General features: G+C 36.6%; 2 protein-coding genes and 1 long non-coding RNA gene across 3 annotated transcripts in view; 2 read left to right on the top strand and 1 right to left on the bottom strand.

Annotated features, from left to right (window-relative positions):
* Positions 1-23,873, bottom strand: part of LOC139963660 (serum paraoxonase/arylesterase 2-like) — a 121,940-nt gene that overhangs the window by 74,566 nt on the left and 23,501 nt on the right. The window lies entirely within an intron of this gene.
* LOC139963711 (uncharacterized) lies at positions 3,550-7,433 on the top strand. Its single transcript, XR_011791742.1, has 3 exons — positions 3,550-3,642; positions 6,495-6,650; positions 7,137-7,433. It is a non-coding gene; the product is annotated as an uncharacterized lncRNA (long non-coding RNA).
* The window catches only part of LOC139963656 (complement receptor type 2-like), a 26,470-nt gene continuing 11,534 nt past the window's right edge, over positions 8,938-23,873 (top strand). The window contains exons 1-13 of the mRNA XM_071964659.1: positions 8,938-9,126; positions 12,937-13,068; positions 14,204-14,392; positions 16,024-16,188; positions 17,008-17,181; positions 18,012-18,203; positions 18,564-18,755; positions 18,987-19,169; positions 19,477-19,659; positions 19,969-20,085; positions 21,800-21,979; positions 22,496-22,699; positions 23,339-23,469. Coding sequence (XP_071820760.1) covers positions 9,042-9,126; positions 12,937-13,068; positions 14,204-14,392; positions 16,024-16,188; positions 17,008-17,181; positions 18,012-18,203; positions 18,564-18,755; positions 18,987-19,169; positions 19,477-19,659; positions 19,969-20,085; positions 21,800-21,979; positions 22,496-22,699; positions 23,339-23,469 — 2,127 coding nt within the window. The 5' untranslated portion in view covers positions 8,938-9,041. The remainder of the gene's footprint in view (positions 9,127-12,936; positions 13,069-14,203; positions 14,393-16,023; positions 16,189-17,007; positions 17,182-18,011; positions 18,204-18,563; positions 18,756-18,986; positions 19,170-19,476; positions 19,660-19,968; positions 20,086-21,799; positions 21,980-22,495; positions 22,700-23,338; positions 23,470-23,873) is intronic.

Genomic DNA, 23,873 nt, shown 5'->3' with positions numbered 1-23,873 from the left:
GATGTTTCGTGAATTCTTAATTGGAGTCACTTTCTTTGTAAATAATTGTTATAAGGAAAGAACAAAACCTCTGTGCCTCATTCAGTATCCCCATCTGCTTCACCATCTATACCTATATAGATAAATAGTAAATATTTAGTCCCGAATGGGAACTTCGAATAACTAACTATTGAATGTTCCACTAATATCTTAGATCGATCGTAATCTTACTTTGATCATCACCACGTAATATTGGGTTAATTAGTCAAAAATTAAACAACTCAAAAGCTTTTTCTCTTATTGTTATAAAAATAACTCAATGAGATACACGTCGTGAGTACGTAGTGGGGGTTGAATGATCCATAGGTTGTAAATCTTTATTTTGGGGATGTCGAAGAAAACGGTGACAATATAACTTACACAACGACTGTTTGCTATTAACGACCGGAGCTCGTTTGGGTAATTTAAGTTTAGGTAATTAAATAAACCCGTGATTTGTTTTACTTTTTTTGTTAAATGTACATTTTCAACCGTGAATCCCCGCCGTGAAAGCGCTGCGTGTTCAGTTTGATCGACTGAAGGTGACTGCGCTTTAACCAGGGAGTTGTTTATTTCCATAACAACTTCCTGCTTTAACCTAGCCAAAAGCGTGATCGTTCGTAGTTTGAAACTCCGCTAATTGCCCGATCTACGTAACGACGGTGAGTTGAGCGTGGCCGTGATCGATCGGACAGTGCGCGGCGGGCTTTAAGTAGAGTTTTAAGTAGTAGTTAGTAAGAATCCGCTCTATTTTCTTCACTTTGGCTTCAGAAATGGACTGGGTTAAGTATTACTTGAGTGCACAGATCACGGAATACATCAAATGACTTTCTTGGTATGACAACTTTCAACTGACAACTTTATCGATGGAATTAACCAAGGAACGTGGCGTTTTAGATATTCCTGCCTTCCGGGTGACGCGAATCATGCGGGGAGAAAAATGTTAAACTGCAGTATAAATCTTGAGAATTGAATTAAATTTAAAAAAAAAATAAAGTACCCCGAACTTTGACACCAGTCGTGGTACCACGTATTCGTCTGTTCTGTTGATATATTACGAAACGGATGCCACAAGCAAAGAAGATCTTGGACAACATTATTGACAAGATGTTACGTTCTTTGGTTTCCTTCTTCGTTGTATTGGGTAAGTATAACTTTTATGCTAATGATCCTTATAATCTCAAAAAATAATAATTAAGCGTCTACACGGGGACCTTATTTAATTGGTCTTTATGTTTCCGGAAATTATTTTGATACGTTGATATCATGTTAGGAATATGCAAATACACATACTGCGTTCATATAAGTAGTTCTTAGATCAACATTTCACAATGACCATCTAACAAAAAAATAAAAAAAATAAAGAGAAGATATTTCGCTTAATTTCAACAAACAAAATATATCGGAACTTTTATTTTCGTAGCAATTTTTGACTCAGGACAATAACATAAACATGAAACACAACTCTGAACCACCTATTCTTATCTTCAGTTTTGCCTCTTCGGTAAAACACCGTTTCTTGCGTTTCTAACACAAATATCTGATTTCTTGATGTAATTCATAATGTTCATTTACTAACTACTACTTGCTGAAACCATGGAGGTAAAAACAGTTTTTACCTCCATGCTGAAACCGACCAAAATATTTTAGGTGACTATGTTGACTAGTTTTGAATTTCACTCATTATTTTCACTCGCTCTTTTGTCAGTCGAAAAATCATTCTCAGAAAGAAATCGTGATTCTACTCTTTGCAACTTTTCTGCAGCAACTAAGAGAGCTTTGTACAATAAAGATACTTGCCAGCTCTCACCCACTTTCTAAAGTTTAGCAATGATAACCAAAAGGTAACAAAATTAATACACCGCAATGGAATACTAACCAATAGCGTAATCAATTAAGCCCAAAAGCAAAGTACAACGGAAACTCATTGAACAAATGGACAGGCTCCTGAACGATCGTAAAGTCCTCCTTATTCGTTGGTCTATATCTAAGCACTGCCTGGATTGTCACAATGCACATTCATTACGAGGTCCGGAATTGTCTTTGAATTCACACCAAAGTTTTTAGATGCCAATCATTCTTGTACGAAACGGCCTACGGGCAGCTCATGGCTTCCTTTTTGTACCTAATTCCTTTGTAATCAACTCCACCCCTGCCTTCAGGTTCATTAGACTCGTGATCTGTAGGTAATCTGAAACAGAGTTGCCTCAACACTGACTGCTATTGCATACAGATTTATAATTCATTTGAAATATCTTTCTGTTCATATCATCTTATTGGTACTTTTGTATTTCTAGCTGTTATTCCTGTCTACATTGTTGATATAACTGTTTCAACGCCACCAAGCAGTGATTCTAACAGGGGTGATTGTCATGTTTTTGTCAAAATACAATTTCAACTTGTCAGATCCATACATCGCCAGGTAAGTCTCACTGGAGGAAAGCACTTGCCACGTGCATTGGGTCTCTGTATTGGATGTTTATATGTCAAAAAATGAAAGAAAAGAATTAGGATTGAATTAGCAATCATATGTGCTTATTAGCCAATGGTTTGATTTGAATGAGCAAATCAAAGAGGTCGAAAGCTAAAAAAAAACTATCTATTGTATGAATTATACACCGAGCGTTATATGAGAACATGTATAATTTACAGAAATAGTGATGTCATAATATAATGGTCACTATTTGATATCAACTAATTGTATCCTTAAAGGTGTGAGATGGTTTGTTTCTCGCATTCCATATCAGCTATCGTTTCAAGTTCATGTCCTCACTACCAAAGTAACAATAGACATTGGGAATAAATCTAAGTTCCCAAAGAACCATCATGATTACACCTATTACAGTGCCGAACGTGTGTAGCAATTCGTCCTGACATTCTAATGTTACTTCTCACACATAGTGGAAAACTGTCCAAAGTAGGTGGAATTATAACATGCTCCTCTCTCTCTCTCCCCCTCACACACCACTCTCCCCTCTCTCCTCAATCTTTCTATCTATCTCGAATTTCCATGCTCTATAAGCAATTCTTTAACTGTCTCCGGACACTTTGAACAACATTGTCCTAATCACTCTAATGGGCATTAGAAATCATGAAAATAGTTGTAACTCCCATCAAAGATTTACCATTTTACAAGTCTTTTCTCAATTCTAGTGTATATATGTGTAAACATTAGTCAATGTATGCACATTGGGAGTGATTGCCTAATTTTCTATTACGGTATTCCTTTATTTTTTTATTTTATTTTTTTGAAATACTTTATTATCTTCTTTGAAGAGAGGAACAACATCATATTATTCAAAAGATATATGTGGGCTTGTAAATAGGAGATAACTTATTAAGTCCTAAAATAACACTCTATACGTCATAGTTTGCATATATTTTTTGCATATATTTAATGAGTTTCCCAGATTTATCAAAACTTCAGATCTGTTTATCTTGGAAACAAAAATGGTTTTCGAAAAGAAATTGAATGAGATTATCATACACAACAAATATATTTTAACAATGTTTTATTCGTTGTACATACAGATGAGGTCCTTTACAGGCATGTGTTCACGACTTAATTGCGACAAGCATTCATCAGACCCCGTAATCCGTGAATTATGCAATAAAAGTACACAGGTTAGCTGACATGTCTTTTTTAATATCTAAGGAGGAAGTCCCTGCCGAAAAAATGAGCCATGATTATACTGTTTAATACAGTTTTGTATTGCTTACTCTTGGACGAAACTCAGCTTTATGGTATTCAAAATCAGACAACTATATACTTAAAGACCAACTATGGAGACATTTCGATGAACATAAAATCCCACCATTTTTCATGTATGTAATCCTTAACTGACTCCAATCACATTGCTGTAATTAACTTTACCAATTTCGGACGTTAAATAAGTGAAAAATGGGACGAAAAGTCAGCTTCTATTTCAGACATTCCTGAAACATTCCTAAGACATCAGGTGACCATGTGACGTCAACGTTTGTATACCTCACTCACAACTATACTTTTAGTGTGTAAAGTCGTATACTTGAGCTGCCAAAAACATCAACGATATTACTCCTTTTTCCTCAAAATGTCACAATTCTGTGTTGTTGGAGGTTGCAGTTAAACCTCATCCAACAAAAGCATCAGCTTTTTTAGATTTCCGAGTAAAAGAACCGACGTAAAACGCCGCAGACTTTGGATCAATTTTTTGAGATCCACGCGGAAAGATTTTTCAGCACCCGGAGTATCTCATGCCCATGAGTCCACATGCATGACCCTGCTTCTGTGTATGCTGCAAATGTCTCATTCTGTGAAAATTATGTACTGTCGATAGCTGTGTCGGACCATGGTCGGACATAGCTAATGTGAAATTGACCGTAAACACGCCCTGGACGTCCTTACATGTAACATTATATCACGCAATTGACAGTAATATATTTACTGTAAGAGATGACCGTATATACCGTGCCAAGGGTATAGCATTGTTAGTACATGTACGGTAGTTAGTTACAACTCTCGCCGGCGTTGGCTCACAGCATGTGTAAATAGCCATGTTAGGATTTATCTATTTCATTTGTTGTATTCCAGTATCGTGAGTTCCTGATACATGTGTAATATTGTCCGTTCTGTTTATTCCGACATCTGCATGGTCCAAGGAGTTGAATAAAAACGGTAGTATGTAGCGATCGGACGTTTTATTTCGTTAGTGACTGTCTTGTGATTGTGGGATGTTAGTACTGGGCAAGGCTTGTTTCAACTAGACCTAACTCTATGGAATTACACAGACTCACGGTAGATTTTCGCCCAGGATTGAACAAGAAACGTGGATTAGGATATTCACTGCTAAATTTGTTTATTGACAGGATACTTTTTCTGTGTTTGTATACTTTTGGATATTAAAACGAGTAAGTACTATGTAAGTATATTGTACCGTACGGACCTATTGACGCTACGCTATGTAAAAGATGCCTCTATTTGAGTGGAAATTTTGCTAAGAAAATAAGCAATTTAACTAAAATTTCTGCTTATAATTGTCTTAAAACTTGTTGTTAACCTTCATGTGTTCTTGTTTTAAGCTAACAGCTTTTCAAACGCTCGAAATTGGAAATCAAAAACAGTACAATTGTTCGCTATCTGTGTACAAAAAGTGCCTATATCAGCGTTTGATTTTCGCGGTATACAAACAATGACGTCACACAGTGACCAGAGGCTCCTTTGGGTCAATCTCTGTTTTCAGACATTCCAGAGGTTCATGTCACGTGACTACCCAAAATGTCCATTTTCGTGGTCGTTTTTGATGGGTTATAGTAGGTTTTCGAAGATTATTTTTTACACATGTTGATTATGGGTATGTAAACTCCTAAATTAATGGAAAATCTCAAGAAAAAAAATTGCCTCCATATTTGGTCTTTAAGATGCAAGCGCCTGCTTTCTCGACATAACTTACATGGGAATTCCATTTAACGAAAATGGAACTTTTAGATTCATTTTCAATCAGCCTGGTAGGATGTTATGATGAGGTGATTAGACTGCATTATAAGCTATTATCAATGGATTATATTCAGGGACGTTGCTAGGGTCTTGTGAGTTGGTGGAGGTGGGGGGGGAGGGGTTAGAATCATAATATTCAAACTAGAATCATAATTGTCCAACTGTTACCCCAATTTTTATTTATCCTCTATACGTATTTGTTATAAATATTTTGATAAGAATAACTGATAGAAATCCTCTTTACTTTATTAGTAAAGGTATATAAGATATTATAAAGTAGGTTATATGATAGTCATACCTTTACTTGCGAAACGAACACCATGAACATTCTAGCACATTATGTCTATTCAGCCTGTTCTGACTATTTCGAAAGTTTTGTATCCTCTCTGGACAAGCAACCGGTTATATCCACATGGTCGCAGTCTCAAGCTAATACGTCCGGGCTCTCTTCTTTTCTTCAGATTAACAGGCAATGTTTGAAAAAGTTCACAGTGCAGTTAAATTCACACTAGATTTGAATGGGCAACAATGGCGCAATTTACCAAGAGGTGTGTAGACTTAGATAGGAAACAATATGAAAATGTATCGATTTGCCATCAAATTCAAAAGGTCCCACGGTGGTATATCCACATCACATGTGCTTAAAACAAAGTTAAGTTGCACATTTAAATGCAACTGTGGATACCTTATGTGCATAATAATGGAAACCGGATACACAACTTTCGAAAAAGTCAGAAAAGGCTGAATAGAAATGACGTGCTAGAATGAAGTTCAAACGATGATTTCTATTTGGCGTTACATTTTGCAAAATAACTAGGTTTCGGCATCCAATTTCCAGTTAATTTATGAATTAGTTATCTCGGGTTCATTTATTAGCGTAGTAAGTAGTAGAAACGATGGCTATGCTGTTAATATTATATGTTTCATGAAACTCAAGCAGCTGTACCAACAATCAGAGAAATATTTCTATCGTAAAGTTTTGTTTTCTCTTTTTTACCAGGCACAGATATCACATGATTGGTGTCCTTTGTTGGTTCATGCAATATCACGATTGTCTGCCCACTACTATGAAAATAGAAATCCGAACTATGATACCAGGACGTTTGCTGTACTTCTACTATTCGATGATCTTATTTGTCCCGGATACCCTGTCCCAGTAAGTTAGTAGCTATAAACAGAATCACCTTTGTTTTATTGAAAAAAGAAGGGGAAAAAAACACACAAACGTTATTACGTAAGATTCAATAAACATATTTGCTGAAGTCCATTGAAAGTATGTTCAAGAGAGATGGCAACTACTTTTATTTCTCTACTACTATTATCCATCATTTTAGTGTCCTTTTCCTCGCTATTTTCATTTCTTTTCATTTCTTCATTTCTAAACACTTGCTTAAATGTTAGTGTAGATGACATGTTTGCTGACAAATGAAAATCTGTTTTAAAGAGGTGGAACCTCTCATCTCTTTACTTCCTCTTCCTCACGGTTTTCATGTTTCTTTCCTTTTCCTTTCCCCTTTTCTTTCTCTTCCTCTTCTTTCTCTGCCCTCTTCTTCCTCTGCCCTCTTCTTTCTCTGCCCTCTGCCCTCTGCCCTCTGCCTCCCTCCCCTCTTCCTTTCCTTTCTTTATCTTTCCCTTTTGGTAGACATATCAATATACAGGAACGAGTTTTGGAACCCTTTTTTGTTTCGCACAGCTGGCAATCAAGAAGGAATGTCATCTTTAAAGATACGCGGCTATACTTCGGTTATGGGTGAAACACAATTAAAGACGGAATTTGTTCGGAAGCAGTCGTTTAGTCAGGTGGCAGAACGCACGATGGGTCTTTTCGAATATTAAAATGATAGCAAATGACAATTTCAAATATTAAAAGTAAATCATATTAAAATTCTTCGTATTGCCAGAGCAAAAGCGAGTTTATGTTTTGTGGATACATTGCTTCTTGGTTCTTTAAAATTAAGTGCTTCAACATTTTGTTTATTTGTCTTTGTCACTTAAATCCAAGTGAATAATTCAATTCATTCCATCTTCTTGCTTTTTTCGTTCTGCACAATTCTTCATGGTCTTGTGATTCTTAATTGAGACGCCTAGGCAGCATTTTCTGGATGACTCCTTCCGCAAACTTGTCAAAAGAGCTTTTCCTATGTTGATAAAAGTTTCCATCTTAATGTTTAGCAGGGAGATGTGTGTAGAAAAATGATAAATATAATGGACTTCATTACCTTGACAAACACAGTTTTCTACCCGAATAATGTTCATGCCAGTTTTATTTGGATGATGGATATGAATAATACATATGTTAAAAAGGTCTCTGGGCAACGTCACTGAAATCACAGTTACTCCCTAATTAAGTCCCAATTAGGTGAAACAATTTGACAAACTCAACATGCCGTTTGTAGAGAGATAGTTTTGGTTAAATTGCATCGAAACATCAATTAATTACCAGGGTGTTTTTTGGTGAGATTTCGCTTGTGAACATTGTTTCTTGTTCTTTTTTCATTCAAAGGTCTTATTTTTGCTAAGTTAACTGAATTATAAAATCATAATAAAATAAACTGTTAGCAAACTACTTATCCACTAAAGAGCCTGTGTAAACGTTAGTTGGCCTGACGTTTCGATCCTAGCAGGATCTTCTTCAGAGGCTAAATGACAAGTAACAGAAGGGACTAATGCACGCACAGAATACAAAAAGGTTAAAGAGCATGGTGAACACAAAGAGATAGATGTAAGAGGATTAGTAGACAAGGGATTGAGAGAAGAGAAAGAAACCAACAGGGCAAGAGGAGAGGTAGGAGATAAACAATGGAGGGACAAAGGTAGGATTATGGGAAGAGAGTAGGGAATAAACTAGAGGACAAAGACAGAAACATAAAATAGTTATTTAATTTTCTTATAGCGTAGATTACTGCAGTAAAATGAACATTTTAAGCTATGCATCTGCATAGTGGGTTTACTATCTGCGGTTTTCTTTACTATTAAATTGTGTCATTTTCCTTTCATTGCAAGGGGGTGTTTTCAGACGTTTCCTCCGTAAAATTGGATACAAAAAGTGGATGATACGAGTATATATAGGTTACATTTGTGTAATGAACATGCTGATATGGGCGTTCGCAGTGATTTTACGGTAAAGCGTTCGCGCCATAAGGGCAACAGAAAATAAATTTCTTTTTTTCGATTGCGACAGCTTTCTCCATTAAACCCACCTGGTCAGAGTGCATTTAGAATAAGAAACATTGAATCTGCTTCGAAAGTTTGTTTTCCTTAATTCATCAACAAACACGTATTGAAACTATCGTTTTGTATCTACATAACGTGCATGTTTACCTAATTTTTGCTACACATATGTAAAGGGTCACCACAACGGGTTCAGCAAAGAAAAACACTGGCAGAAATATCTCTCATTTCTGCGACGCAAAAACTCAAACAATTTTCTGAGCGACGTTCTCTTCTCCCCGATTCTTTAGCTTGGGTCGAATCACCCGTCTGTAACACGGTTAGTAAGGAGCGACTTCACTTCCGTTTCATCATCTCTCCAAGCAGACAGTTCGTTATGGAGTTTAAATTTGGGTCACTTGTCATCCTAATAATACTAAATTTTCAATTTCATAGGAACCAGTGCCAGAGTCATGAGAACCGTAAGTATTGAATAAGAAGCAAAATCAGAAAATATTCTCTTTAAGCTCTGAGCCGTTCAACTAGCAATTAACGCAGAATGGATAGTATTTACCAGCCGATTCACACAGAGGTTACATTAACTACTGTAAATCTTAAAGTTTTGTACCACAGTAAAAACTGGATCGTGCTGACAAATCTGATAAATCGGTAGCATGTGCTATAAGGATTACAGTAAGAACTGAGGATATGTGTAATCCCAAAAAATTCCAACAACTTGATTTGTTGGAATTACACATATCCTCAGTTCTTACTGTAATCATAATAGCACATGCTACCGATTTATAGCACGATCCAGTTTTACTGTGGTACAAAACTTTAAAATTTACAGTAGTAACTGTGTTCTATGTGTGTATCGGGTGTATTTACAGTATAGTATGGTTATTTAGGGTTTGATTTAAGACAGATAAGGTTATTTAGGATCATTAATTACGAACTTACGTTAATTTTTGCCTTTGGCTTTCACTGTATAGGCCTAAGTAACTAAATGTGCAAAGTTCTAAGTACCGCTCGCTGTATTTTTTTTTTCGGGTTTTTTGTTCCTCTCATGTTCTTTGGTTGACTGCGTAGCCCGTCCCTCTGTAGTACTTATAAGTAACCTATACTCAATGCCGCAGTGATGGAAAGACTTACAACATTTGGCTTTGCATGAGATCTGGTAATCAGATGTTCTTACATAAGAAACGATGAGACAAATCAATAATGAAATGTAGAACCAGGTTATAGTTTACCCTGTTCGGATAGTTTTTAAGTGGTTCTGTGGAAACAACCACGTTTAGGCTTCACATGAGAAACGGGAATTATAAGCACATGTGTTATCGCTAAAAACAAATAGTTTATTTATTCGTGGCTGCTATCTGGCAACATGATTAATATCCAATGCAGCATTAAATTAAATGTTTTGCCTGTCATTTCCCTTCCTCTGAGAATATGTATTCTTCTTTTACATGTATTTAAATGAAATAAAAATAGAGACAAAGGCTTTACTTGATTTCTTTTAACTAATCCATTCTTTCAAAGTAAAAACAAATTTCTATGCTATGAATGACGAGCTGCCGTGTTTTATTTTGTCATTGAAAAAAAAAGAGAGTTGATAGCATTTACTTCAGTTGTTTCCTTAAGGGAGAAATTAATTCCCTCTTTTTGATTGAATAGTGGGGTGTTTTTTTTTTTCTTAATTTTTATTTCTATTTAGAAACTATATTTCATTCCAAACTATTTTGGTAAATCAGTTTCTTTTATCTCCTTTTCCTAAATTATTCAGCTTATTTACAATTAGTTCGAAGAAAGAAACACTGGAAACTTTGTACTTGATTATCTTCTTGGTACTGCCATAAATATAAAAATACGAGTGGATTAAAAACAAAGGGGTTGACATGTGATATATGAGAGACAAGCTTAAAATGTATTCGTGTTTATTTATATAGAGATGAAGGTAACGAATTTGTTTACACTAGCAATTTAAAATTCATGTTGATATTATTTATTGTTATTCGAAACTAACATGCAATGGCAATACATGCCAATTTGGCTGGGATTACTGTTTAGTTCAAATAACTTAAAAGTAAACGTTAAACATGGTTAATACATAATGGAGATGTCTCGTCTGCTCGACGAAACTACGTTGCGGATGGAATCGAGATCATTTATTAATTGCCCTACAACATTCATTTGGTGAAGACAATCTAAAGTGAACCGTCTTAATTTTCAATCAAATGCATTCCTACTTTGAGTATTATAGTTAGTACGTTTGATAAAACTGCCAAGCCCTAAAGCAAGAAGATGCTTTAAATGAAATGTGTCATTTTCAGAAGAACTCAGCAAGATACAAACATGTCGCGGTTATACCACAAACCACCCACTGTTCATGCACTGGTTACAACAAAATATTATAATCAGATAATATCTGGCAAACCATAAACAACAATATTTTGTGAAAAATACAGTCCCCCCCCCCCCCCAGCTGGCATGTGAAGAAATGTCCAGCACGTTATCTGCTTAATTGGAAAATAATTGAAAAGTGAAGCATGGAAATTACCTCGAACGGCGAGGTGAGTTTCTATTTAAGTCGCCTAAATCGTGAGAAGGTCGTTATTCAATCAGGCTTTGCCTGTCTGCATGTATATATCTATCAACAGGGTTGGCCGGTTTTTACCGGGCGGTTTTTACCGCCCCGGTAAAAACTGGGAAAAACCGGGAAAAACCTCAAATTATATAGAATTCCTAAAAACTCATGTGGAACTTGTGGAGGAGCATAGAATCTACAAGAAAATGGCATCTTATGGTAGGGGGTTGGGTTACATCCAAAGAACAGCTATGATCTATAACTTGTGAGTTTACCGATTAGACTATTATAAATAATTCAAATAAATAATATATTGGATGCTCAAATCAACCAACTTTATTTTCCTATCGAGATGCATAATTCCATTATCTAGAGAATGGACTCGTATCAAACTGTTGGTGCCTCCTAGGGCTATGGTTCGTCATATTATACATGCCACATTAGTCCGCTCAGATCCAAATGATGATTCACATCCAAGAACGATCACTTCATGTCTGCGATAAATTGTACTCTGTTCACACTTCGCACTAGGCACTGTGCTATGCTTATATTGCTTATAGGCACTGTACTAAGTGACTGTTGTGACATCAACTAATTTGAGAATAAGTAACAATTGGAACAGTTACTTGTGTTGTTGATACTGCTACCTCTTCAGTTAGCCTATACACAGGAAGTGCCCAGTATCACCTCACCTGTCCACCGCAAAGTGTTTAATCACTCATGCATGAAGTTGTATAATAATTGGACCATGTTTGCATCAAGGTAAACAGTTTGGTTGTGTGAATGGCTCCATAGGGCAATTGTGCGTTTAATACTTTAATTGGGCTCATGTGCCTTACAAAGTTTCAAAGCAGTTTCTATTGAGCCCCCTGGATTGAAGTTCACCTCAATAGACTGTTGCCTACTGTATTAATGGTATGAACTGTCTGAGCACATAATATTATATTATTATATGGTTCCTTGTCCCTTTGAGGCTTTGGATGCCATGGTTCGCCACTTCGTTCTATCCTCCGCTGTTCATGCCACATAATAGGCCTGAAGAATTTAGGAGGGGTGAATGTCCCAGTGTAGACCTATAATGGTTTGGGCAATAGGCAATGCATACTGCTAAAGAGATCGTGACAGAATAACTATACATGTGCAAAACGAAAAATACTCTTTTTTCCACAAAAAGTAGAATAAGAATGTGATAAAATAGCTCAAAATGAAGCTAAGAAACTCCCATATTCAATAAAATATGCCTGTCATGAAACAATATCGTGCCTACTGATGACCCTGCATTTTACGGACAATTAATACTAGTTTTCGAGACGGAGGCGGTTTTTACCGGTATTTACCAGTTTTTCCCGGTTTTTACCTGGTTTTTACCGCTTAGTGGGAAAAACAGGTTTTTCCCGGGAAAATGCCAACCCTGTCTATCAATCTATCGAACCATGCATGAATTCAACTATCCATCCTTCCATTCTTCCCTAAATCATAATATAATAAGAATGACTAGTTTTGTTTCATATACATCCCAAATGGTCAACAATATTATTTCAAACGTAGTCTTGGAGTTATTTCATATTTTGCTAACATCTTTTTGACATATGTGTATCGATTAAACAAGCATTAACGGTAGAAAAAATATGTAAAGGTTAGATTTCTATTATAATGATACCAATATTCCCATTTTCCTTTTAATTAACATGTTTTCTTTTCTATAAAGAGTGTCCAACCCGTGACGGCTTCTACGCCTTGCATTATGGCTGTAATCACTCATGCGTCTCGGACAGTGATTGTACACAAGAGGAAAGATGTACTTGTGACCAGAAATGCGGTTTTATTTGTGTCCATCAACGTAAGACCAACTTGTATTATGATATTACACACACAGAAACTCTGTATTGGTTATAGTGAAGGATATTCCCTGTGGAATTTACAATGAGACCTCTACAGTGAAGACGAAATATTCCTCACCGAAAAACTCAATCAATCAATGTAACCTTTCCGTTCTGCAGACAGGACTATTTAAAGGCAACTTATTTTCATCCAATAAACCATAACTTTTACTGCATGAAAAGGAAAGGTTTCTTAATATTAAATTGATCAGTTAATATGTCACACCTGGACTGGTGCAATGTTGGGAATGCTATAATAATCTATATTAGTGTCCTGTTGTAAACCAGATAAGAAGATTAGTTATATAAGCAGAAATGCTACTGCTTGAACCGAGTAGGTTAAAGGAAGGCTGTTTATCAATCAATACAGAATTTGAAACCGTTTGCCAAATAAAGCGGTACTAAGAGATACCACAGTGAGATGAGCTACATCCGTTCCATTTGAATTGGTTATGAAATAATCCTAAGTCTGGCAAGGCGTGCTGTATATAAGGCTACATTGTTACTTTAGCGTAGCCTAGGCATAGCGTCAGTGTGCTTGCTTAGCGTCACTAAGGAATTTTTATGAACGAAAGTTTTAAGAAAAGAGAACTCTTGATTTTTTTGTTACTTTGACTTTCAGGTGCCTCGTTAACATTTTAAGCTGCGTTGGGCTTATAGGAATTGCAAGGCCTTTTAAGTTCTAGTCCTAGCAACAACAGCTGAATATTTTCCAGGGGGAGTCTACCACAAGGAAGATGACTTTGTTAAGAGAGTTGTTCCTCTCTTACGTCATCAATATGAAATTTCAAGCGTATTACGTAAACAATGGCGGCTTACTGTGCCTTGTGATAAGGCCTTTCTAGTAGGAGCCAATATTGAAAGCGAGCGTATTCAGTCCAATAGGAAGAGGTTAACTTAAAAATCGAATATAAGATAGTTTTGAGGTTACTGAATAATATAAATTGTTTTTGATCCCTGCCTACGTTGTTCCTTTAATACATTCAATAGATTTCTACGGTTTGAAATCATAAATTACGATAGTCCTTGTTCAAATTCTTGTTCAAATTAAACAAATGTGAACATATATATTTTTGCTCTCTCTCCGTTATACAGCTATAGATTGTTCACAGCCGCGGCATTCATCAGATGGGTACGTCATTTTGCCAAATCCTCCCATCGATAATTTTGGTCAAACGATCAGATTTGGTTGTCAAAAAGGTTTGTTGTATGGACCAGAGACTCTGCACTGTCTTTCTGATGGAAACTGGAATGGACCAATTCCGCAATGCTTGAAGCAAGACGGTATGACAATTTTACGCTATCGATGAATGTGTTTTAACACTCATTCTAAAAGTAGATTATGTTTTGTATCTTCAATGACATATACTTAACTCAATCACATAAGATGTTTGAAGTTTGTCTATATTTTCAGCCAGGCAGCATTTACAATATGTAGGCCAAAATTTAGGCTCATGCACGTTCATGGATGATTCTTGAATTACTCAATTGCTTTCTTCAGAATTTTAGTGTTAATAAAACCATAAGGTTAGAAACTTTAAATTAGATCCTCAGGCGTTATCTTTTTTCACTGTTTTGATATATTTAAGACGGACACCTATGAACAACATTGTCCTAATCACTCGAATAGGCATTAGAATTCATGAAAATAGTTGCAACTCCCATCAAAATCCATCAAAGATTTACCATTTTACAAGTCTTTTCTAAATTCTTAATGAATAAACATTAGCTATATTACACATCGATGATGTAAAGAGAGTGATTGCCTAATTTTCTGTTATGGTTTCCCTTTGTTTTACAATCTTCGTCTCAAGAATACTGACCCCAGGGTTGTAGTCTCCGGAGTATTTTATTGTCCACTTTGAAAAGTGTAACATCACATTATTCAAATGATATATGTGAGCTTGTAATTAAGGTTTAACTTATTAAGGCCTTAAATAAGAATATTTGATAACACACCACGTCATATTTTGCACATAATTAAAGGATTGTTCAAAACCTCAAATGTGTATATTCTTGACCACGAAAAGAGCTCTTCGAAAACGTTTAACAGATTTTTAAGTGAGAATATCACACACTACGAATGTACAGAATATGGGGCAAATTGGTCAGGTACCTATAGTACTTAAACTACCAATAGGTCCTACTTTGTGCTGATTTCGTTAGGCAAACGCAAAACTCGATGTACATCAGCTCCTCCGAAACGAAGGAAATGTCAAATTAAAAGATGCCTTTAAAGACCCAAAATGAATGTGATATATTGCAGTCTGTTACGAAACAATGCTTTAATATGTCCAAGCGGTATTTCTGAACCACGTTAAAGATTTGTGGGAAATCAATCTTTAAACCAGGTGCTCAAGAATGAAAGTGGCTGTACTATTTAGTGTAAAACACAGTCTATCAGCTAAGTTCCTTCCACACAATACTAAAAGTCAATATAGGAAAAGAGTAGCTCTATACTCATGGCCTCCGATAACATGTTTACTCCGCAATAAAAGAAACAATTGTCAAACGAAAGATGGTATTAAATGTCATTCAAAGGTTCTCTTTTGATCATCTGATATGATATTAACAGTTTTGGGTTTGTTTTTAAAATAGCACGTGAACCGCCTCACTCCGCCTCAATGACCTTAGCTGTAGTCTGAATATGCATCAGAAGCACAATTTCACTTATTAACGTCCAAGCAGCCCTCCTGCGCAACAATTCTGACCGGTCTACAGCCCGTCCATAAAAGGTTCATGCCCTCATCTAAATCAGTCACGAGAAGTTTCTTATCCCCCCACCCCCCCCCCCACACACACCACCATGACCACTGCCACCATTAGAATCCTATGCACGTCACTGCGTTGCGTGATAATACCGCTGCTTTCCTGTAGTAAACAACATTGTACGGTGTTTTTTGTCCACTTTACAGATAACATAACTTGCCAGGATCCGCCGTCCATGGATCACGCCTCCTGGAGCAGAAATGTAGCTAAAGTAACTTACACTTGTAACGAAGGTTATAGCCTTGAAGGAGACGGGGAAATCGTTTGTAGCGAAGATGGTTCTTGGTCTCGTATTAGAGGGCAATGTCTTCGTAAGTCTTTGTTATATTGAGATCACATAATCATTAGCTTTAGTCAGACGATGAGCTACATGACGGAGAGGAGTATACAATACCTATAGAGCTTTCCATCTAAGTTTGAAAACAATCTGGAAGTATTGCTCGCCATCATAACTGCTCGGGGTGTTAAATGGTATAAAGGGCTTGACGTTTTGATCCGAGCAGGATCTTCTTCAAAGGCAAACTGTGAAACAGAAAACAGAAAGCACACATTGAACACTAGACAGCTAAATTGGACCAATGAACAATGAATAGAGTTAGCATAGACTGAGCAAATGAGATGAAACCGCTTATATCATGAAAGGCCTGTATGTATGTAATATGGAGTTGAACTACGCAGAACGATGTAGCAATGTGGGTTGAATAGTAAGTATATAGGTGAAAGGGGAGCAGGAAAATGGTGAAGTAGGAAGAAAATAACAGTTGAGTATCGAGGATGGGACGGAATTGTGATGAATAGAGGAGTGTGAGGAAAGAGAGATAGAGGGAGAGAAGTATGGGTAAAGTGAGTGAGGTTACCGATGGTGTTTAGTCATTCCATTCTTGGATGTTGAGACCATGGGGAAGAATCGTTGCATCCACAGCCGTTCCCTGCTGAGGCGAACCGTATCGGTGTGGTTAACTACATCAACCTCCAATGCCATGTAAAAACACGCCAGGTGTTATTATGATATGGTGTGATTGTAGGAATGATGAAACTGTCTCCCAACCAGAGTGTAAAAGTTACAATATCTTTAAAATCTTGACTCTCTTGCATAAGTCACTTTTAACGTTCTACTCTGTCCTTTTCAGTACCAACTTGTGATCCGCCAGGAAGATCAGAAAATTTGATTCAAATCGGCCTAGATTATTCCGTTTCCGCTACTGTCTATTACGAATGTACAGCTGGTTACACATTACAAGGCACATCTACCCGTACCTGTTTAGGAAATCGAACTTGGAGCGGCAGCAATCCGTCTTGTTTAGGTGAGGTTATATCAGTCAGGGAATTGAGACGAATCTTCAATATAACTGCATCGTTTTTTGAATTTTTTTTCATCTTCTTTGCTATGCATCAGACAGTGGCGCCTTACATGTTTGGTGTAAAGCTTTAAGTTTTTCTAGAGCTTTTTCAATGTATAAAGAGACTTATCCTGCTGACATTTGCAACGAACAAGCTTTGTTTGGGGGTTGTTAGGGGGGGGGGGCTGGTAATGGGTATACTTATCTATGAGAACGGAATTGGTATCAAGGACTTTTAAAACTCGTCACATTCAGAAAGTATGGTCATATTTCTATTTAGTTATGAACTTTTGACGGAGTGTATATATCGTAGTGCAAGTTTGCATATACTTTAAGATGTCGCAAGTGTTACCGTAAATTTACTTATAAGCCAAAAGAAGGCAAGTTTGTTGTGACACTTTTAAGAGCTACTTTTAACAAGCAATGACCGTGAGTCACTGAATCCCTCCCTACAAAGCGCCCGCAAGCCGTTGTTCCGACCGAGTACATTATTACACTTAAAAAGACATTTCAGGGGATATCTCCTTTGGCCTGTGAAAGGAAATTTAATCTTGACATTTCTAGTGAACTTTTCAAACTATTCCTTTATCTCTAATTCAAATATTGAAGAAAACAAAAACAAAAACACCCTGAGATAGTACACTTTGAAAAAGATTTAAATGACTTTATCTGAAAATGAAATGGTAGAATTTGAAGGCATTTTACCAGTATGATGTTATTTACATTCTTCTATGTATTTTTCTTACATCTTAAAATAACATTTTCATTTATTTAAGAGAATAATTTCATTACAGCAAACAACTGCCCACCACTTGTGCCTGGAACTAATTTGACGATTCAACGAAGTGGGACCGGTAATTACATTGTCCACGACGTTGTGACATTCGCTTGTGTTGAAGGTTTCTTCCTAAAAACACCAGGCCCTATCCATTGCACATGTCAAACTGACAGCCAGTGGTCATGTGGAGGCGTTCCAAATTGTACAGGTACGCCCCCAACTCACTTACCACTGTCCCGCCCGACTCCCATAAAGGTTCTGGTATCATCACTGAAATGTATATCGTATACAGATAACTGTACATTGTCTGAAAACAGCTACACTCCAGGATGCTATGACTGGCAATGACCGGCATATTTGTTACAACATTGATGTTGTTGTTTGCTTAAACATCTGGCATCACACAACAAAACGAATTGAAACTTTTTTCTCCTTCACATTGTAACGTAGAAACCCAAAATACAAGCGCATCATATCTTATAGCTCATGCTATTTCAAATATCAACTGATAGTCTCTTCTGGGGTTTAATTTTTTCCTTTTTTCTTTTTTCTTTTTTGCCAAATGTAGCAATTAGATGTCCACTTTCTCAACCAACTGGACGGCTAAGATACTTTGAAGAACCGGATAGAGATTACTTAAATTATAACCAGACTGTACAATATAAATGTACCGATCGTTCCACGACGACCCTGGATGGTGACGCTGTCAGGAGTTGCTCACACGAAAACCGACTGAGTGGAACAGAGCCTTCTTGCAAATGTAAGCAATGAGATTAATTTGTTGGAGGGGACAAAAGACGAGAGAAGGAGACCTGATTCGTGTTTCATTCATTTGCTTGTGCTCACAATCGGTTCATCGTTATAATTGAACCCGAACTTCACATCATGCGTCAATTACTTATTAACGAGCGTTTTCTTTTTTCCTTTCTATTTACCTTTTCCACATACCTTCCCCTCCCTCAAACATCTTCTTTGCCATCTTTGCCATTAGTTAAGTGCAGGGAACTTCAACCTACACCAAGAGATGCCACTAGAGTAAATTCGTCGCATCACCGACACCATGGCGGTTACGTCATTTATGTGTGTAAAGAAGGTTACAGGATGATAGGTACAAACAGATTCGTTTGTCAAGATGGACAATGGACGGAGGGGGACTTTCCACAGTGTATTCTGGGTAAGACATGAGTGGACAAGTGTCTTGTCTTTTTTTATTTTAAAGTAAACTCCAATATTTTAATCCCTTTTAGCGCTGGTGTTAGAAAAAAAGAGAAATGTCTTCACATAAATACTTCCTCTAACACATACATTTACCGACGGCTGTGGCTCTCTCTTTATTCAAAACGCTTTAAGAGAGTAACTTACTATAATTGATAGCTTTACCACTACAGGTGTTGAACAAGTGTTTCTGTAAAACCTGAACGGAAATAGAGGGACAATACATTCATATTTTGCTACTTGTGTTTTTTCTTTAATTTCCTCAGATACAAGTGGTCAACACGATTACCAGATTCGTGTATCTAATAACTTTACTATGATAAACGAAAAAGTTATAGCCTACGAAGGAGATAGATTCCTCGAAATGTCTTGCAAAGTACCTACGTATAAAAGACCTAGGTGGTATTTCAACTTAGGAAGCAATCACCTATCTGGAACGAGAGAACCAGGTGGGTACATATTCGGCTGGAAGATTTTCAATTCAGTGACTTGCTCCCATTTTTTGCATTTGAAGGTCAACAACATAGCAGGTTGAAATATTCAGCGAGCTAACAATTGCCACCATTATTTCCAACCATCTGTTTGTTAGGGTGACGGAAGGATTATACCCTTCAACACGTAGCTACGAGGGGGGTTTATTGCAAGCCCCTCCCTACCAAAAACGAAATAATAGTAATATAGGAACAGCAATATACATCTGATGAATTTGCACATTTTTCGCTATCAATGGTATGCAATAACCTCTGTTTCTCTTTCAGGAAACGACTGGTACAAATTTAGCCTACAGCCCCTACGGAGGTCCATGTCTGGCAACTATTCGTGTGTAGTCCGAGGAGACTCGGGCAAATTCGTTAATATATCCCTTGAAGTTCGTGGTGAGGAATCTTGTTATATGTCATGCAATGTTACCAGGCTGGTGTTTTTACACTATGGAAATTATGACCATCAGAAGTATCGCAATGTCTATAGTTTCCGACTGCTCTGTTTTCTAACTCCCCTTCACCCTCCCTTATCCTTCCCCTATCTCGCTCTGTCATCTCTCTGACTCGCCCTCACACCATCATATAATTTTCGTAAAGGCTGGTAAAAGACTGATTGAGAAAAATACATCGTATCCCCCCCTCACCTTATAGAATCCTTCCCGATATCATATCTCCCATCCAAAAAGGTGCTATTTGGTTTGCGTGGAAGATGCAAATGTAGGCAATATATAACTATGTCTTTGATTTGGGTGATGATGGACGATATGTCATATTTCTGGAGGTATGTCTCATGCTTCCGCGCGCCTGTGAATATTAAATAAAAGGAAGTGAATGTTTCAAAACTTTCAAAATCTTGCATACCATATAATGCTACATTTCAATCACCTCATACATATAATGTAAACACATTCCTCTTTGTTAACATATCTCCTCCTAAAGGTCTAAATAAACCCCTCCGAAAAACTCCTCAAAACGTATCAACATTAATGATATAAATAACTGGAGTGTCTCTCACAAGAAGGAAAAATTCAAACATTTTCAAAATAATCTAAAATTCCAAACTGTTAAACAAATTCACGGTAAGGGTGACCTTAATGTTAAACCGCAATCATGGAAAGGATTGAAAGTTATTTTTAATTCTATGATTTTTTTTTCACATGCCGCTATAACATTGCAAAAATTCCCACCGACCTTGCTTTGTTGCTTTGTATCACATTCAGGAATGAGTTCTATCGAAACATAAACATGGCTAGAGTATTAAATTTTGACTGTGCACATCACAACTTGAACACTCATACATTGCTGTCATTATTTATCTGAAGACTCACAGGTCAACAAATGTTATTGCTTTTAACGCAACAATTTAAACCTTCCATAAAGGTTAAGGACACAGTATATATATAACAATTTGATCAGTCGCTGACTCCCTGCCACTTTCTTAATGTGATAAGCTCTTTATAGATTTAATGCTACAGTCAGTCGGTTGGGACCAATTTTGCTTGGCTAATCCATTGGGAGGGTGTCGTCTCACTGAGAGCACGTGCAGTTTCTAACCTCAATCTAATTGAATCATGATAAAGGATATTACTCACCCTATCAGTACAACTGTACAAATGCTCCGATACATGACACGAAAGCACAGAATATATTGAAGACATCCTCCCATACTCGGTGTCATTGCGTGTCATGAATTACTCTGAAATTCAAAGTAGGTATGGTGACCCTTTTTAGCATCGCCGAAATGTGTGGAGGCTCACCAAAATAATGGGAAGTAGAAAAAGAGCAGATGGTGATATTCATTTTGTGGATAAAAAGTGGACACAGTTTAGAAATAAAGTACTCCAATGTTGCAAACTAAAATACCATTTTGCAACTCATCAACTCTTACCGTATGACACCTTCTCACAGGGGGAGGGAGAAACCTCCTCAAGTAGCCCAGTTCCACAGGCAACAACATCCGTCACTGGAGGATCGCCAAGATAATGAAGGTAATAGTTTGGGGTAACGAAGCAACAACACTTTGAATACCAGATTAGTTTATAAATAAATATTACATAGGTTAAGATCATTAAATAAATCCGTACTAATTGATAACATCTCCTTCCAGCCTGGTGTCAAGACTTAGGTCAGATACGCAACGGTATTAGACATCCTAGTGACGGTAACATGCTGGTAGGGGACTTTGTCAACTTCGAATGCAACGAGGGTTACCACATCTCCGGTACCTCTACAATAGGGTGCAGAACGAACGGTACCTGGTCTGGACCAAAACCAACGTGTTTGATAGGTAATTTATTCATCATCGTAATTGTTTCAGTAATGAGTGTTGCTATTGATTATTTTCAATCGCAAAACGAAACTATTTTGACTACAAGTAGGTTTAATTAATATTGCTATACTAGCATATCCATTTTACCAGTATATTAAAATACAATAGCATCAGATGAGGTACTTGAACACAGGATTCAAAATACAACGAAATACAGGCGAAATACAACTTTCAGACCTTTAGATAATGTAATCTATCAACTTAAAGAGCAAAAACAAACTGGAGAAAAAAAGGGAGTGAAATCCGTTGAAGACATAATGATTATTCACTCTAAGAAATTTTGGTAAATATTCCCTGATTTGGGAGAATTCTATCCCAAAGCAAAGGAAAGTTACAACAATTCAACCAAATTTCATTGTCAAGAAGTGATAAATGGATCAAAATTGTATGCATTTTGCTTCTAAACAAATAAACAAAAATCCTAAAGTTTTAATTCTTATATCGATCTCAACCACTTATCCATGTTTTCTTTAGATAACTGCGAAATGCATCTTCCCTCTGTGCTGCATTCTGTGTTGATTGAAAGAACTTACGAAACACTGGAAAATTTAACCGGTGTCTTAACGGTATCCTGTAACATAGGATTTGAAAGAATCGGTAACGAAAAGATGTTCTGTAGGGATGCAATATGGACTTATACAGATAACAAACAGCCGGCGTGCCACAGGAATTCTTCAGGTAAGAAAAGAAGAAAAGCTCAATGTTTTCTATCTGTTATATTGAAACTTTAAGCTGCCGTTGGCATGTTAAGATCTTTCTCTGCAATTTGCTGTCATTCATGATGTTTTTGCAAAATGCTGAAATGATGACATGTTTGATGCGAGCGTAACAATTCTTTTTGTTGCCAAATGTTGATTCCACGAGATTTATTCGATGATGAATTCATCAGTTTGCTAAAATATTGTTGAACTGATGACTTTCTGAGGGTAATTCAGCATTTTGTTGGGAAATGTTGAATTGGTGGAATATACTAAATGGTCAATTCTCAGTTTCCTGTGAATTGTTAAATTGATGACATTGATTAAGAATCATTATGTTGCTTTGCAGTAAAAAGTTGAATTCCTTACTTATTAGATTCAAGGAATTTGTCATTTTGTTGCAAATTGTTAAACATAACATCTGAAAAAATAATCGTTTACTTTGTATTGAAATTTGCCAGATTTTTTTCTAATTATTAGTTAAAAAACAAAAACAAAGCATAAATAATATATATGAACTCAAGTAAAACATGCAGCAACTCTTTAAATAGTTCGTTGCTTTATTAAGCCAAATACTGTATTTAACAGGTTAATTTGATCATTTTTCTTTTCGGTAAAGTATCCATCAGAGACGAAATTACCATGCGGAATCTGGAGCATGCGACTGTGTTGGTCAGAGAAGGTGACGAGGTGGATCTCTCCTGTACTATCGATGGCTCTTCGTCAACAACAACATTCGAAAAACTAGGAGTAATTATTTTTCAGTACTACATTTTTTCTCTTCAAAATCTCTTAAAGGATGGCTCAATGGAGAACTCAGAATGAAATATTCTGCCAATTTACTTTTCAGTTCACAGTTTGATATACTATTGTATTACAAATGATGAAAGAAATTGCCAAACTTTTGAATAACTTCGCTCCTGTTCTGTTGAGCTTAATACACATAAGTTTGGGCGACGAAATGTTCTGTCTCAAATGGGAATCTTTAAAATAAATCATTAAATAGTTGTCTGTTTTTGGATTATAATAACACCTTTGTACATAGGAGGATGTCTCAATTTGGTCTAAATGGTAGCTCCATAGTTCTATCGATTGTATATTGTATAGTTTGTACAACATCGGTGAAGGTTTAATTGGGTAAAATTCCCCCAAAA

Source organism: Apostichopus japonicus, chromosome 22, assembly GCF_037975245.1.
Source record: "Apostichopus japonicus isolate 1M-3 chromosome 22, ASM3797524v1, whole genome shotgun sequence".
Lineage (NCBI taxonomy): Eukaryota > Metazoa > Echinodermata > Holothuroidea > Aspidochirotida > Stichopodidae > Apostichopus > Apostichopus japonicus.
Note: the sequence above shows the minus strand (reverse complement) of the source record. Positions and strands in the feature narration are given on the sequence as shown.